This window comes from Oncorhynchus kisutch, unplaced genomic scaffold (genome assembly GCF_002021735.2).
Source record: "Oncorhynchus kisutch isolate 150728-3 unplaced genomic scaffold, Okis_V2 scaffold781, whole genome shotgun sequence".
NCBI classification, from domain to species: Eukaryota; Metazoa; Chordata; class Actinopteri; order Salmoniformes; family Salmonidae; genus Oncorhynchus; species Oncorhynchus kisutch.
The window spans coordinates 49,990-63,618 of record NW_022262726.1 but is presented as its reverse complement, the minus strand read 5'-3'; the positions used below and the strand labels follow the sequence as shown (position 1 = coordinate 63,618).

The following is a 13,629-nucleotide window of genomic DNA, read 5'->3' as shown; positions in this document are numbered from 1 at the left end:
GTCTGAGACCAGCCACCTGGACCTCCACATCAGGCTTCTTCACCTGTGGGATCGTCGTCTGAGACCAGCCACCTGGACCTACACATCAGGCTTCTTCACCTGTGGGATGGTCTGAGACCAGCCACCTGGACCTACACATCAGGCTTCTTCACCTGCGGGATGGTCTGAGACCAGCCACCTGGACCTACACATCAGGCTTCTTCACCTGTGGGATCGTCGTCTGAGACCAGCCACCCGGACCTCCACATCAGGCTTCTTCACCTGTGGGATCGTCGTCTGAGACCAGCCACCTGGACCTACACATCAGGCTTCTTCACCTGTGGGATGGTCTGAGACCAGCCACCTGGACCTACACAACTGGCTTCTTCACCTGTGGGATGGTCTGAGACCAGCCCCCTGGACCTACACATCTGGCTTATTCACCTGTGGGATGGTCTGAGACCAGCCACCTGGACCTACACATCTGGCTTCTTCACCTGTGGGATGGTCTGAGACCAGCCACCTGGACCTCCACATCAGGCTTCTTCACCTGTGGGATCATTGTCTGAGACCAGCCACCTGGACCTACACATCAGGCTTCTTCACCTGTGAGATGGTCTGAGACCAGCCACCTGGACCTACACATCAGGCTTCTTCACCTGCGGGATGGTCTGAGACCAGCCACCTGGACCTACACATCAGGCTTCTTCACCTGTGGGATCGTCGTCTGAGACCAGCCACCTGGACCTACACATCTGGCTTCTTCACCTGTGGGATGGTCTGAGACCAGCCACCTGGACCTCCACATCAGGCTTCTTCACCTGTGGGATGGTCTGAGACCAGCCACCTGGACCTCCACATCAGGCTTCTTCACCTGTGGGATCGTCGTCTGAGACCAGCCACCTGGACCTACACATCAGGCTTCTTCACCTGTGGGATGGTCTGAGACCAGCCACCTGGACCTACACATCAGGCTTCTTCACCTGCGGGATGGTCTGAGACCAGCCACCTGGACCTACACATCAGGCTTCTTCACCTGTGGGATCGTCGTCTGAGACCAGCCACCTGGACCTACACATCAGGCTTCTTCACCTGCGGGATGGTCTGAGACCAGCCACCTGGACCTCCACATCAGGCTTCTTCACCTGTGGGATGGTCTGAGACCAGCCACCTGGACCTCCACATCAGGCTTCTTCACCTGTGGGATGGTCTGAGACCAGCCACCTGGACCTACACATCAGGCTTCTTCACCTGTGGGATGGTCTGAGACCAGCCACCTGGACCTACACATCAGGCTTCTTCACCTGCGGGATGGTCTGAGACCAGCCACCTGGACCTCCACATCAGGCTTCTTCACCTGTGGGATGGTCTGAGACCAGCCACCTGGACCTCCACATCAGGCTTCTTCACCTGTGGGATGGTCTGAGACCAGCCACCTGGACCTACACATCAGGCTTCTTCACCTGTGGGATGGTCTGAGACCAGCCACCTGGACCTACACATCAGGCTTCTTCACCTGCGGGATGGTCTGAGACCAGCCACCTGGACCTACACATCAGGCTTCTTCACCTGTGGGATGGTCTGAGACCAGCCACCTGGACCTACACATCAGGCTTCTTCACCTGTGGGATGGTTCTGAGACCAGCACCTGGACCTACACAACTGGCTTCTTCACCTGTGGGATGGTCTGAGACCAGCCCCCTGGACCTACACATCTGGCTTCTTCACCTGTGGGATGGTCTGAGACCAGCCACCTGGACCTCAACATCAGGCTTCTTCACCTGTGGGATGGTCTGAGACCAGCCACCTGGACCTCAACATCAGGCTTCTTCACCTGTGGGATGGTCTGAGACCAGCCACCTGGACCTCAACATCAGGCTTCTTCACCTGTGGGATCGTCGTCTGAGACCAGCCACCTGGACAACTGATGAAACTGGGTTTGCACAACCGAAGAGTTACTGCACAAACGGTCAGAAACTGTCTTAGGGAAGTTCATCTGCGTTGTCCTCGCCAGGGTCGTGACCTGACTGCAGTTCGGCGTTGTAACCGACTTCTGTGGGCAAATGTTCCCCTTCGATGGTCACTGGCCCCTTCGATGGTCACTGGCCCCTTCGACGGTCACTGGCCCCTTCGATGGTCACTGGCCCCTTCGATGGTCACTGGCCCCTTCGATGGTCACTGGCCCCTTCGATGGTTCACTGGCCCCTTCGATGGGCACTGGCCCCTTCGATGGTCACTGGCCCCTTCGATGGGCACTGGCCCCTTCGATGGTCACTGGCCCCTTCGATGGGTACTGGCCCCTTCGATGGTCACTGGCCCCTTCGATGGTCACTGGCCCCTTCGATGGTCACTGGCACGCTGGAGAAGTGTGTTCTTCCCGGATGAATCCCTCCATCAGTGCTCAGACTGTCCGCAATAGGCTGAGAAAGGCTGGACTGAGGGCTTGTAGGCCTGTTGTAAGGCAGGTCCTCACCAGACATCACCGGCAACAACGTTGCTTATGGGCACAAACCCACCGTCGCTGGACCAGACAGGACTGGCAAAAAGTGCTCTTCACTGACGAGTCGCGGTTTTGTCTCACCAGGATTCGCGTTTATCGCCAAAGGAATGAGCGTTACACTGAGGCCTGTACTCTGGAGCGGGATCGATTTGGAGGTGAAGGGTCCGTCATGGTCTGGGGCGGTGTGTCACAGCATCATCGGACTGAGCTTGTTGTCATTGCAGGCAATCTCAACGCTGTGTGTTACAGGGAAGACATCCTCCTTCCTCATGTGGTACCCTCCCTGCAGGCTCATCCTGACATGACCCTCCAGCATGACAATGCCACCAGCCATACTGCTCGTTCTGTGCGTGATTTCCTACAAGACAGGAATGTCTTGGCCATGGCCAGCGAAGAGCCCGGATCTCAATCCCATTGAGCACGTCTGGGACCTGTTGGATCGGAGGGTGAGGGCTAAGGCCCCCCATAAATGTCCAAGAACTTTCAGGTGCCTTGGTGGAAGAGTGAGGTAACATCTCACAGAAAGAACTGGCAAATCTGGTGCAGTCCATGAGGAGGAGATGTACTGTAGTACTTAATGCAGCTGGTGGCCACACCAGATACTTGACTGTTACTTTTGATTTTGACCCCCCCTTTGTTCAGGGGACACATTATAGTCTATAGTTTATATTGGCCACACCCCCTCTGGCCTTATTGCTTAAATATACAATGTTACTATTTTACAATGTGCAATGTGTATCAGAGTAACATTGAATTGACTTCAACTTTGTTCACAGTCCAATCACAGTCAGCCTGCTGGTTTTCCTACACTACCCCAGATCAGTCAGCCTGCTGGTTTTCCTACACTACCCCAGGTCAGTCAACCTGCTGCTTTTCCTACACTACCCCAGGTCAGTCAACCTGCTGGTTTTCCTACACTACCACAGGTCAGTCAACCTGTTGGTTTTCCTACACTACACCAGGTCAGTCAACCTGTTGGTTTTCCTACACTACCCCAGGTTAGTCAACCTGCTGGTTTTCCTACACTACCCCAGATCAGTCAACCTGAGGGTTTTCCTACACTACCACAGATCAGTCAACATGCTGGTTTTCCTACACTACCCCAGGTCAGTCAACCTGATGGTTTTCCTACACTACCCCAGGACACAGAGCACAGCAAGTCGACCCTGGAGGAGGAGCTACACAACACCTCAGAGGTGAGTGACAACCAGACTCAGCCAATCACAATGCTTAAGAATAGGTTGATGAAGCAGTATTATATTGTATTCAGTATATCCTACCGTATCCCACCGTATCCCACCGTATCCCACCGTATCCCATCATATCCCACCATATCCCATCATATCCCACCATATCCCACCGTATCCCACCGTATCCAACCGTATCCCACCGTATCCCACCGTATCCCACCGTATCCCATCATATCCCACCATATCCCATCATATCCCACCGTATCCCACCGTATCCCACCGTATCCCACCGTATCCCATCATATCCCACAGTATCCCACCGTATCCCAGCGTATCACACCGTATCCCATCGTATCCCACCATATCCCCTCGTATACCACCGTATCCCAGCGTATTCCAGCGTATCGTATCCCACCGTATCCAACCGTATCCCATCGTATTGTATCCCAGCGTATCGTATCCCAGCGTATCGTATCCCAGCGTATCCCAGCGTATCGTATCCCAGCGTATCCCACCGTATCCCACCGTATCCCATCGTATCGTATCCCATCATATCCCACCGTATCCCACCGTATCCCATCATATCCCACCGTATCCCACCATATCCCATCATATCCCACCGTATCCCACCGTATCCCATCGTATCCCACCGTATCCCACCGTATCCCATCATATCCCACCGTATCCCATCATATCCCATCATATCCCACCGTATCCCACCGTATCCAACCACATCCCACCGTATCCCACCGTATCCCACCATATCCCACCGTATCCCACCATATCCCATCGTATCCCACCATATCCCATCATATCCCACCGTATCCCACCGTATCCCAGCATATCCCACTGTATCCAACCGTATCCCACCGTATCCCACCATATCCCACCGTATCCCATCGTATCCCACCATATCCCATCATATCCCACCGTATCCCACCGTATCCCAGCATATCCCACTGTATCCAACCGTATCCCACCGTATCCAACCGTATCCAACCGTATCCCAGCGTATCCCACCGTATCCAACCGTATCCAACCGTATCCCAGCGTATCCCCTCGTATCGTATCCCAGCGTATCCCCTCGTATCGTATCCCAGCGTATCCAACCGTATCCAACCGTATCCCAGCGTATCCCACCGTATCCCACCTTATCCCAGCGTATCCAACCGTATCCAACCGTATCCCAGCGTATCCCCTCGTATCGTATCCCAGCGTATCCCCTCGTATCCCCTGGTATCGTATCCCAGCGTATCCAACCGTATCCCAGCGTATCCCCTCGTATCGTATCCCAGCGTATCCCCTCGTATCGTATCCCAGCGTATCCCCTCGTATCGTATCCCAGCGTATCCCCTCGTATCGTATCCCACCGTATCCCCTCGTATCGTATCCCAGCGTATCCAACAGTATCCCAGCGTATCCCAGCGTATCCCCTCGTATCGTATCCCAGCGTATCCCCTCGTATCGTATCCAACCGTATCCCACCGTATCCAACCGTATCCCATTGTATCCCACCACATCCCACCGTATCCCATTGTATCCCACCGTATCCCATCATATCCCACCGTATCCCACCGTATCCAACCGTATCCAACCGTATCCAACCATATCCCACCATATCCCAGCGTATCGTATCCCACCGTATCCCACCGTATCCCACCGTATCCAACCGTATCCAACCGTATCCAACCGTATCCCACCGTATCCCATCATATCCCACCGTATCCCACCACATCCCACCGTATCCCACCGTATCCCAGCGTATCATATCCCAGCGTATCCCCTCGTATCGTATCCCAGCGTATCCCCTCGTATCGTATCCCAGCGTATCCCCTCGTATCGTATCCCACCGTATCCAACCGTATCCCAGCGTATCCCCTCGCTTTATCTTGGCCAGGTCGCAGTTGCAAATGAGAACTTGTTCTCAACTAGCCTACCTGGTTAAATAAAGGTGAAATAAAAATAAAATAAAATAAAAAAGTATCGTATCCCAGCGTATCCAACCGTATCCAACCGTATCCCACCGTATCCCCTCGTATCGTATCCCAGCGTATCCAACCGTATCCAACCGTATCCCAGCGTATCCCCTCGTATCGTATCTCAGCGTATCCCCTCGTATCGTATCCCAGCGTATCCCCTCGTATCGTATCCCACCGTATCCCCTCGTATCGTATCTCATCGTATCCCCTCGTATCGTATCCCAGCGTATCCTCTCGTATCGTATCCCAGCGTATCAAACCGTATCCAACCGTATCCCCTTGTATCGTATCTCAGCGTATCCCCTCGTATCCCCTCGTATCGTATCTCATCGTATCCCCTCGTATCGTATCCCAGCGTATCCCCTCGTATCGTATCCCACCGTATCCCCTCGTATCGTATCTCATCGTATCCCACCTTATCCTAACCTTATCCCTCCGTATCGTATCGTATCCCACCATATCTCATCTTATCCTATCATATCATATCCTATCTTATTGTATTCTATCGTATCCTATCGTATCCTATCCTATCTTATTGTATTCTATCATATCCTATCGTATCCTATCCTATCTTATTGTATTCTATCGTATCCTATCGTATCCTATCCTATCTTATTGTATTCTATCATATCCTATCGTATCCTATCGTATCTTATTGTATTCTATTGTATCTTGTCGTATCATATCTTATTCTACCTTATCATATCGTATCGTATCCTATCTTTGCTAGGCATAGTTGTTTTAACACACTCATTATTGCTCTTTTTCCTTCACTCATTCCCTCCCTCTCTCTCCATCCCTCCCTCCCTCATTCCCTCTCGCTCTCTCTCCATCCCTCCCTCCCTCATTCCCTCCCTCTCTCTCCCTCCCTCCTCCCTCATTCCCTCCCTCCCACTCTCTCCATCCCTCCCTCATTCCCTCTCGCTCTCTCTCCCTCCCTCATTCCCTCCCTCTCTCTCTCTCCCTCCCTCATTCCCTCTCGCTCTCTCTCCCTCCCTCATTCCCTCCCTCTCCATCCCTCCCTCCATCCCTCATTCCCTCTCGCTCTCTCTCCATCCCTCCCTCCCTCCCTCATTCCCTCCCTCTCTCTCCCTCCCTCCTCCCTCATTCCCTCCCTCCCACTCTCTCCATCCCTCCCTCCCTCATTCCCTCTCCCTCCCTCTCCCTCCCTCTCTCTCCATCCCTCATTCCCTCCTTCCCTCTCTCCATCCCTCCCTCCCTCATTCCCTCTCCCTCCCTCCATCAGAAAGCGTGTGCGACGGTGGAGGAGAACAGTCGCCTGAAGACTCGTGTGCAGGTAATATTTATCCACTAATAAACCCCTAAACAAGACAAGAGACTTCACCCCCACAGCTGCTCCATGGTCTCTCTGTGTACAGTTTGTGTACTCATGTAAATGTCTGCAGTACGGCTGGTATGTGTCCCAGGTTGAATTTCTGTTAGACCTTGGGTACCTCTTCATCTTCTCTTCTTCTTCTTCTTCATCATCTTCTTCTTCTTCTTCTTCTTCTACCCCTGCAGGTAGCGGAGGCAGTGCAGGGAGACAGACAGAGTAACAGTGCAGAGCAGGACTATGAAGAGGTCATTACACTGCTAGAGGCTGAGATCAAAGACCTGAAGAACCAACTGGCGGGCAAGAAACAGAAGGGTCTGGAAGCTACTAAGGTAGACTTAAAACCAATTAATGGAAGTAAAGACTAGAGTCGTCTGGGTGGGCCGCAGACACAAGTGATGACAAAGCAGTCAGAAAGATGTGCAGGTTGGTTGCAGTGGAGGGCAGCAGACCTCTCCATTTCTGAAACACTCTAGACAATTGTTTGTGACCCAGCAGGACAACACTAGTCTTTTCTACCCTAAAATACTGTGACCCAGCAGGACCACACTAGTCTTTTCTACCCTAAAATACTGTGACCCAGCAGGACAACACTAGTCCTTTCTACCCTAAAATACTGTGACCCAGCAGGACCACACTAGTCTTTTCTACCCTAAAATACTGTGACCCAGCAGGACAACACTAGTCCTTTCTACCCTAAAATACTGTGACCCAGCAGGACCACACTAGTCTTTTCTACCCTAAAATACTGTGACCCAGCAGGACAACACTAGTCCTTTCTACCCTAAAATACTGTGACCCAGCAGGACCACACTAGTCTTTTCTACCCTAAAATACTGTGACCCAGCAGGACAACACTAGTCCTTTCTACCCTAAAATACTGTGACCCAGCAGGACCACACTAGTCTTTTCTACCCTAAAATACTGTGACCCAGCAGGACCACACTAGTCTTTTCTACCCTAAAATACTGTGACCCAGCAGGACAACACTAGTCTTTTCTACCCTAAAATACTGTGACCCAAGCAGGACAACACTAGTCAGGAGGATGTGATGGAGTTTAACAGGAAGTGATTCTGTGTGTTGTACCCCAGGAAAATGTGATGGAGTTTAACAGGAAGTGATTGTGTGTGTGTTGTACCCCAGAAGGATATGATGGAGTTAAACAGGAAGTGATTCTGTGTGTTATACTCTAGGAAGATGTGATGGAGTTAAACAGGAAGTTGTCGATGATTGACTGTCAGCTGAGGAAGTCTGAGCTGAGCAGAAGACACCTGGAGATCTCCAACAAGAAACTACTGGGATTCGCACAGGTACACTACACCTGTAACACACCTGTGACTCACCCCCAACACACCTTTACAACAACACTCACCTGTCCACCTCTCATACAACTAACTCCTGGGCTTCACACAGGTAACATTACACCCTGTAACACACCTTTACAACAACACTCACCTGTCCACCTCTCACCTGTAAACACAGTCACACAGGTTCTGGAACACACCTACCACATCAGCCCTAGCTGATGCCTCTCTGGGCACGGTCTGTAATGTTCTGAACCTGTACTGCCACCTAGTGGTTCAAAAATACTTTCTAGTTTTATGTATGTGGATTTCTGTGCTGACTGGCTAACTGACTGGCTGGCTAACTCGCTGACTGACTGGCTGGCTAACTGGCTGACTGACTGGCTGGTTAACTGGCTGACTGACTGGTTGGTTAACTGACTGGCTGACTGACTAACTGACTGGCTAACTGGCTGACTGACTGGCTGGTTAACTGACTGGCTGACTGACTAACTGACTAACTGACTGGCTAACTGGCTGACTGACGGGCTGGCTAACTGACTGGCTGACTGACTGGCTGGCTGTCCGAAATGGCTTACTGACTGGCTGGCTAACTGACTGGCTGGTTAACTGGCTGACTGACTGGCTGGCTAACTGACTGGCTGGTTAACTGGCTGACTGACTGGCTGGCTAACTGACTGGCTGGTTAACTGGCTGACTGACTAGCTGGCTAACTGACTGGCTAACTGACTGGCTGGTTAACTGGCTGACTGACTGGCTGGCTAACTGACTGGCTGGTTAACTGGCTGACTGACTGACTGGCTAACTGACTGGCTGGTTAACTGGCTGACTGACTGGCTGGCTAACTGACTGACTGGTTAACTGGCTGACTGGCTGGCTAACTGATTGGCTAACTGACTGGCTAACTGACTGGCTGAATGTGTTTATTTCTCAGAATGTTCACAAAGTGCTCACCACCCCCAGCTTGTTTGGAATGGAAAATGGGTAAGTGCTTATCTTCTAAATGTAACACCTTAATGACAATTCTTAAAATGTTTGTTCATTCTGACAGTCTGTTGATCTGACCGGAGGGTGTGTGTGTGTGTGTGTGTGTGTGTGTGTGTGTGTGTGTGTGTGAACGTATGTATATGTGCTTCCTTGTACTAACAGGAGTAGCAGGACCTCTCCAGCCACAGACAGCCCAGAGACCCCCTCTCCCATCCCAGACCCAGCCTGCCAGTTAGCTGCAGAGGCCAGGGAGCTGGTGGAGGGGGTCAGATCCCTGAGCAGCACCGATGATACAGCCCCTCTCAGTGACTCAGAGGTGGGTGAACCACCTGACCCAGCCATGGACCCTAACCGGGCAACACAGTGAGTATGTATGATTAGCACTTACTTCCACTCACAACCCATCTGTATCTAGATGGAATATGGCCTCTGAGTATTTGATAGGCATAGTCTTCCCTCCCTCTCTCCTCCTTCCCTCCCTCTCTCCCTCAGCCCTCATAGCTCGGCGGCTCAGACATCTCCTACAGAAGATCCAGCCAAAGACAAGCGCCGCCAGTAGAGAACATTCAGAGAACGTCACAGAGAGCGTTTTAGAGAACGTTACGAGGACGTGAAAAGAACAACGTGGCTGGGGACTAGGCTCAGAAGAACACAGTGGTTGGCTGACTACGTTTACCTAAAAACGACCAACGACCCTTTAAAAGACAGACAGATTGAGAGAGACAACCAGACAGACTGTATGTAGGATGCTATCCAGTGTGCGTAAAAAAAACAAAAAAAACACTTACAACTCTTTAAAAATGAACTACTGTCATTAGTTGAGGCTTCAGTCAGTGTTCTGGGATTGCTTTACCGATTAACCGCAAAATGTTCTAGTTGATCTGTTTTCTAATACAGCTGTGTGTGTACTTACAATTCTCTGTTGATATTTAGCATTTATCATCATCCGTTTATTTTGGGGATCAGAGGTCCTCAAGAACACGAAGAGAGATGAAGATGTTTGTGTTCATTATCTGAGACGGGACAAAAATGTGTATTTTTGCTCACAACAGTTCCCAGAGGTGAGGGGAGGAAGCCAGGCTAGGGTATTGGAACCTAGTCCTAGCTGTCTCTATAGCTGTATCGCCATGGCTACAGTAAGTGCCCTGTATGCGTATACTTCAGAGAGAGAGAGAGAGAGAGGATAACGTGGACGATGTGCCCTGATCCAAAGCGTCTCATCCTGATGACATCGTGTCACCATGGTGATGACCCTTGTGTACAGAAACGGTTTGTCCCTTATACTGAAGTGCTCTGATGAACTGTCTGTCTGTTTTGAAGATGATCTTGTACTGGAAAAGCCCATTTTCTGTTACGGGATACCGAGGTAGAGGAAGAAGCTTTAGGACCTGCACGAGCTGTCATGGCGACGCCGAGACGTCTGCTTTTGCTGTTATTATAAAACCCTGTAAATCTTTAAGCTGAAAGAAATATTGCACACTCCTTTGATGTCCTTCTCCACATCTTCTGACTGACACACACACACACACACACACACACACACACACACACACAAACAAATCCGCTGGACCAAGCCAGAGCTTACTATAGTATGTCTGTGTCAGTTGAAGCTCGTTCAAGGCTTTGTCTATGAGGATTCCTTTCTTCCTTACTGTTGAGTTCTGTGAATACTTACTACGCTGTCATATCACATATGTTCCGTGACTTCTGTTAGAACTGCGTCTCCATAGCGACAGCTGTGTGGAAGTTCCGTTCCATAACCCACAGTTTGTCGGCTTGTTCTCTGAGATTGAGGTTATGTCACCAAGACAATAAAAAAAACAATGGAAAAAACAACAACAATGGCCTTTTAGCAGTGGCTGTGTCTCGATAGTCGTAACTAGCTCCCTTTCCTTGTGTCCTTTCCTTGTGTCCTTTTCCTTCATGATCAGTGATATGGAAAGAAGTGATACTGTAGGTAAAAAAATCAATATGGTGGAAAGCCATCCAATCCTTTCACCTGTTAGAGGTCCCGAAGGAAAGGAAATGAGGGGAGAAGACAAGTAAAGGAAGTAATGAAAGAGTATTGAGACCCAGCCGGTGTCTATCAACTCAAAACACCTGATACTTCCTCAGTGCTAATGAAGGAAAGGAGACGAGGAAGGAAGCCAAAGACGAGTATTGAAACACAACGCAAAGCAGTGTATCTCAACTGGAAACATCATCCGTACCATACTATCACTGCATGGTTCTGGTTCTGTCAACCTGTCATTCAACATCCAACTATGGAATCAAATGTTTGGTTTCAGGAATGTAGAGAAAAACATTAGTTATACTGTCTTGTTTAAAATAATTTGGTTGTATGATAACGATACCTGTGTGGTGGGATATATGGGTTGCGTCCCAATAAGCTCTCCTTTCTCCCGAAGTGTGCACTCGTTCACTTTCCTTTATGGATTTCAAAGGACATGACTGGAATATGGAACTCCCTCTAGAGTCCAGCCCATGCCAACACATATCCATATCCATATATTGTATGGAGTAGTGAACGAGTGCACACTTCAGGAAAGAAAGAGAGAGTTTTGGGACACAAGTCAAGGAGATGTGTACAACAGGAGGTCATGTAACATTAATAAGAGCGTAGCTGGCTAAATGTGTCAGATGTGTATTGTTTATGTTGTTAAATGCACATGCTTTACCAAACTGACTGACATGTAGTCCTGTAATTGAACTAGATTGCATCATTATGTGTGGCCTCCGAACTTTCTTTTACTGTTTTTAATAAAGGATTAACCTCAAATACATCTGTGTACCTGGAGTTTCCTACTATATATTTCTACTATGTCTGTTTTTGACTTCAATACCAGCCAACTTACAACAGGGGAGTAAATCAAGGTTCAGGTGAAGTTAGGTGGATGTACATTTAAATTCAACAATGTCATATATTTTCAATGTGGACTATTCTTGTTGCAGTCATGAATTTTCTGAATTGACCCCAACGCTCGTAGTAATACTGGGTTTATACGTAGTACCTCTAAATGCTTGTGTGAACAAGCAGAAGCGCACAACAGCTTGTGTCAGTCTTTAATTAGATCACCATTACACTAGACACATCTGTGACATCATCTGGTTCTCCTCTCCATCATAACAGACTAAACATCATCTGGTTCTCCTCTCCATCATAACAGACTAAACATCATCTGGTTCTCCTCTCCATCATAACAGACTAAACATCATCTGGTTCTCCTATCCATCATAACAGACTAAACATCATCTGGTTCTCCTATCCATCATAACAGACTAAACATCATCTGGTTCTCCTATCCATCATAACAGACTAATGACCTGGTTCTCCTCTCCATCATAACAGACTAAACATCATCTGGTTCTCCTCTCCATCATAACAGACTAAACATCATCTGGTTCTCCTCTCTGTCATAACAGACTAACGATAGACATCATCTGATTCTCCTCTCCATCATAACAGACTAACGATAGACATCATCTGGTTCTCCTCTCCGTCATAACAGACTAACGATAGACATCATCTGGTTCTCCTCTCCATCATAACAGACTAAACATCATCTGGTTCTCCTCTCCATCATAACAGACTAAACATCATCTGGTTCTCCTCTCCATCATAACAGACTAAACATCATCTGGTTCTCATCTCCATCATAACAGACTAAACATCATCTGGTTCTCCTCTCCATCATAACAGACTAAACATCATCTGGTTCTCCTGTCCATCATAACAGACTAACGATAGACATCATCTGATTCTTCTCTCCATCATAACATATAATCATTATACATTTCTAAGAAAACTGGAAAACAAAAGACTGGAAAAATAACTGTTTATAAGAGCTTTATTACGTATTTATTTCTCTCCAAATGATTCACAATTCACAAAGAATTCACGATTCTTGAGTATTTTACAGGTGTGACATGTAGTTCTCATGTTGTACACACGATGTCGTCTCAGTCCTAACGTAATCGTTCCAGGAAGTGAGAGAGAGATTTGTTTGAGATTTTTGTTGTTGCTCCTTAACCTATATACCATATACAGGAAATGCATTAGCTATGTGGAATGTGAGCACATTACTGTCATCCATTGTTTCCTGGCCATTCATTTTATTATTTATTCCATCGTCCAGTTGATACATTTATAACAACTGTGTTTTGAGAACCTATCACTTAATTTCACAAGAAACGTTGATGCCCGTTCATCATTCAGGCAGGCGAGATGGTCTCCACCTTCACCTCCTTGTCCTTCACCTTGGAGGAGGAGGAGCCCCACTTGTTCCAGGCCTCAGGAAGGAAAGGGATCTTCTCCAGTCTAGAGAGGTAGATGATGGGCTGGATACTACTGCTGAT

The 13,629-nt window shown here is 48.9% G+C and overlaps 1 protein-coding gene across 8 annotated transcripts in view; it reads left to right on the top strand.

The window, feature by feature from the left end:
• Positions 1-12,054, top strand: part of LOC109885643 (syntaxin-binding protein 4-like) — a 103,751-nt gene extending 91,697 nt beyond the window's left edge. For 2 of the 8 annotated variants that reach the window (XM_031816327.1, XM_031816328.1), the window contains exons 16-23: positions 3,256-3,369; positions 3,622-3,675; positions 6,895-6,945; positions 7,170-7,313; positions 8,176-8,292; positions 9,221-9,270; positions 9,436-9,636; positions 9,766-12,054. In XM_031816327.1, the coding sequence (XP_031672187.1) occupies positions 3,256-3,369; positions 3,622-3,675; positions 6,895-6,945; positions 7,170-7,313; positions 8,176-8,292; positions 9,221-9,270; positions 9,436-9,636; positions 9,766-9,832 (798 nt within the window). In that variant the 3' untranslated portion in view covers positions 9,833-12,054. Of the gene's footprint in view, positions 1-3,255; positions 3,370-3,621; positions 3,676-6,894; positions 6,946-7,169; positions 7,314-8,175; positions 8,293-9,220; positions 9,271-9,435; positions 9,641-9,765 lie in introns of all 8 variants that reach the window. The other 6 variants (XM_031816332.1, XM_031816333.1, XM_031816330.1 and 3 more) reach the window with 5 other exon arrangements.
• The last annotated feature ends 1,575 nt before the right edge of the window (positions 12,055-13,629 follow it).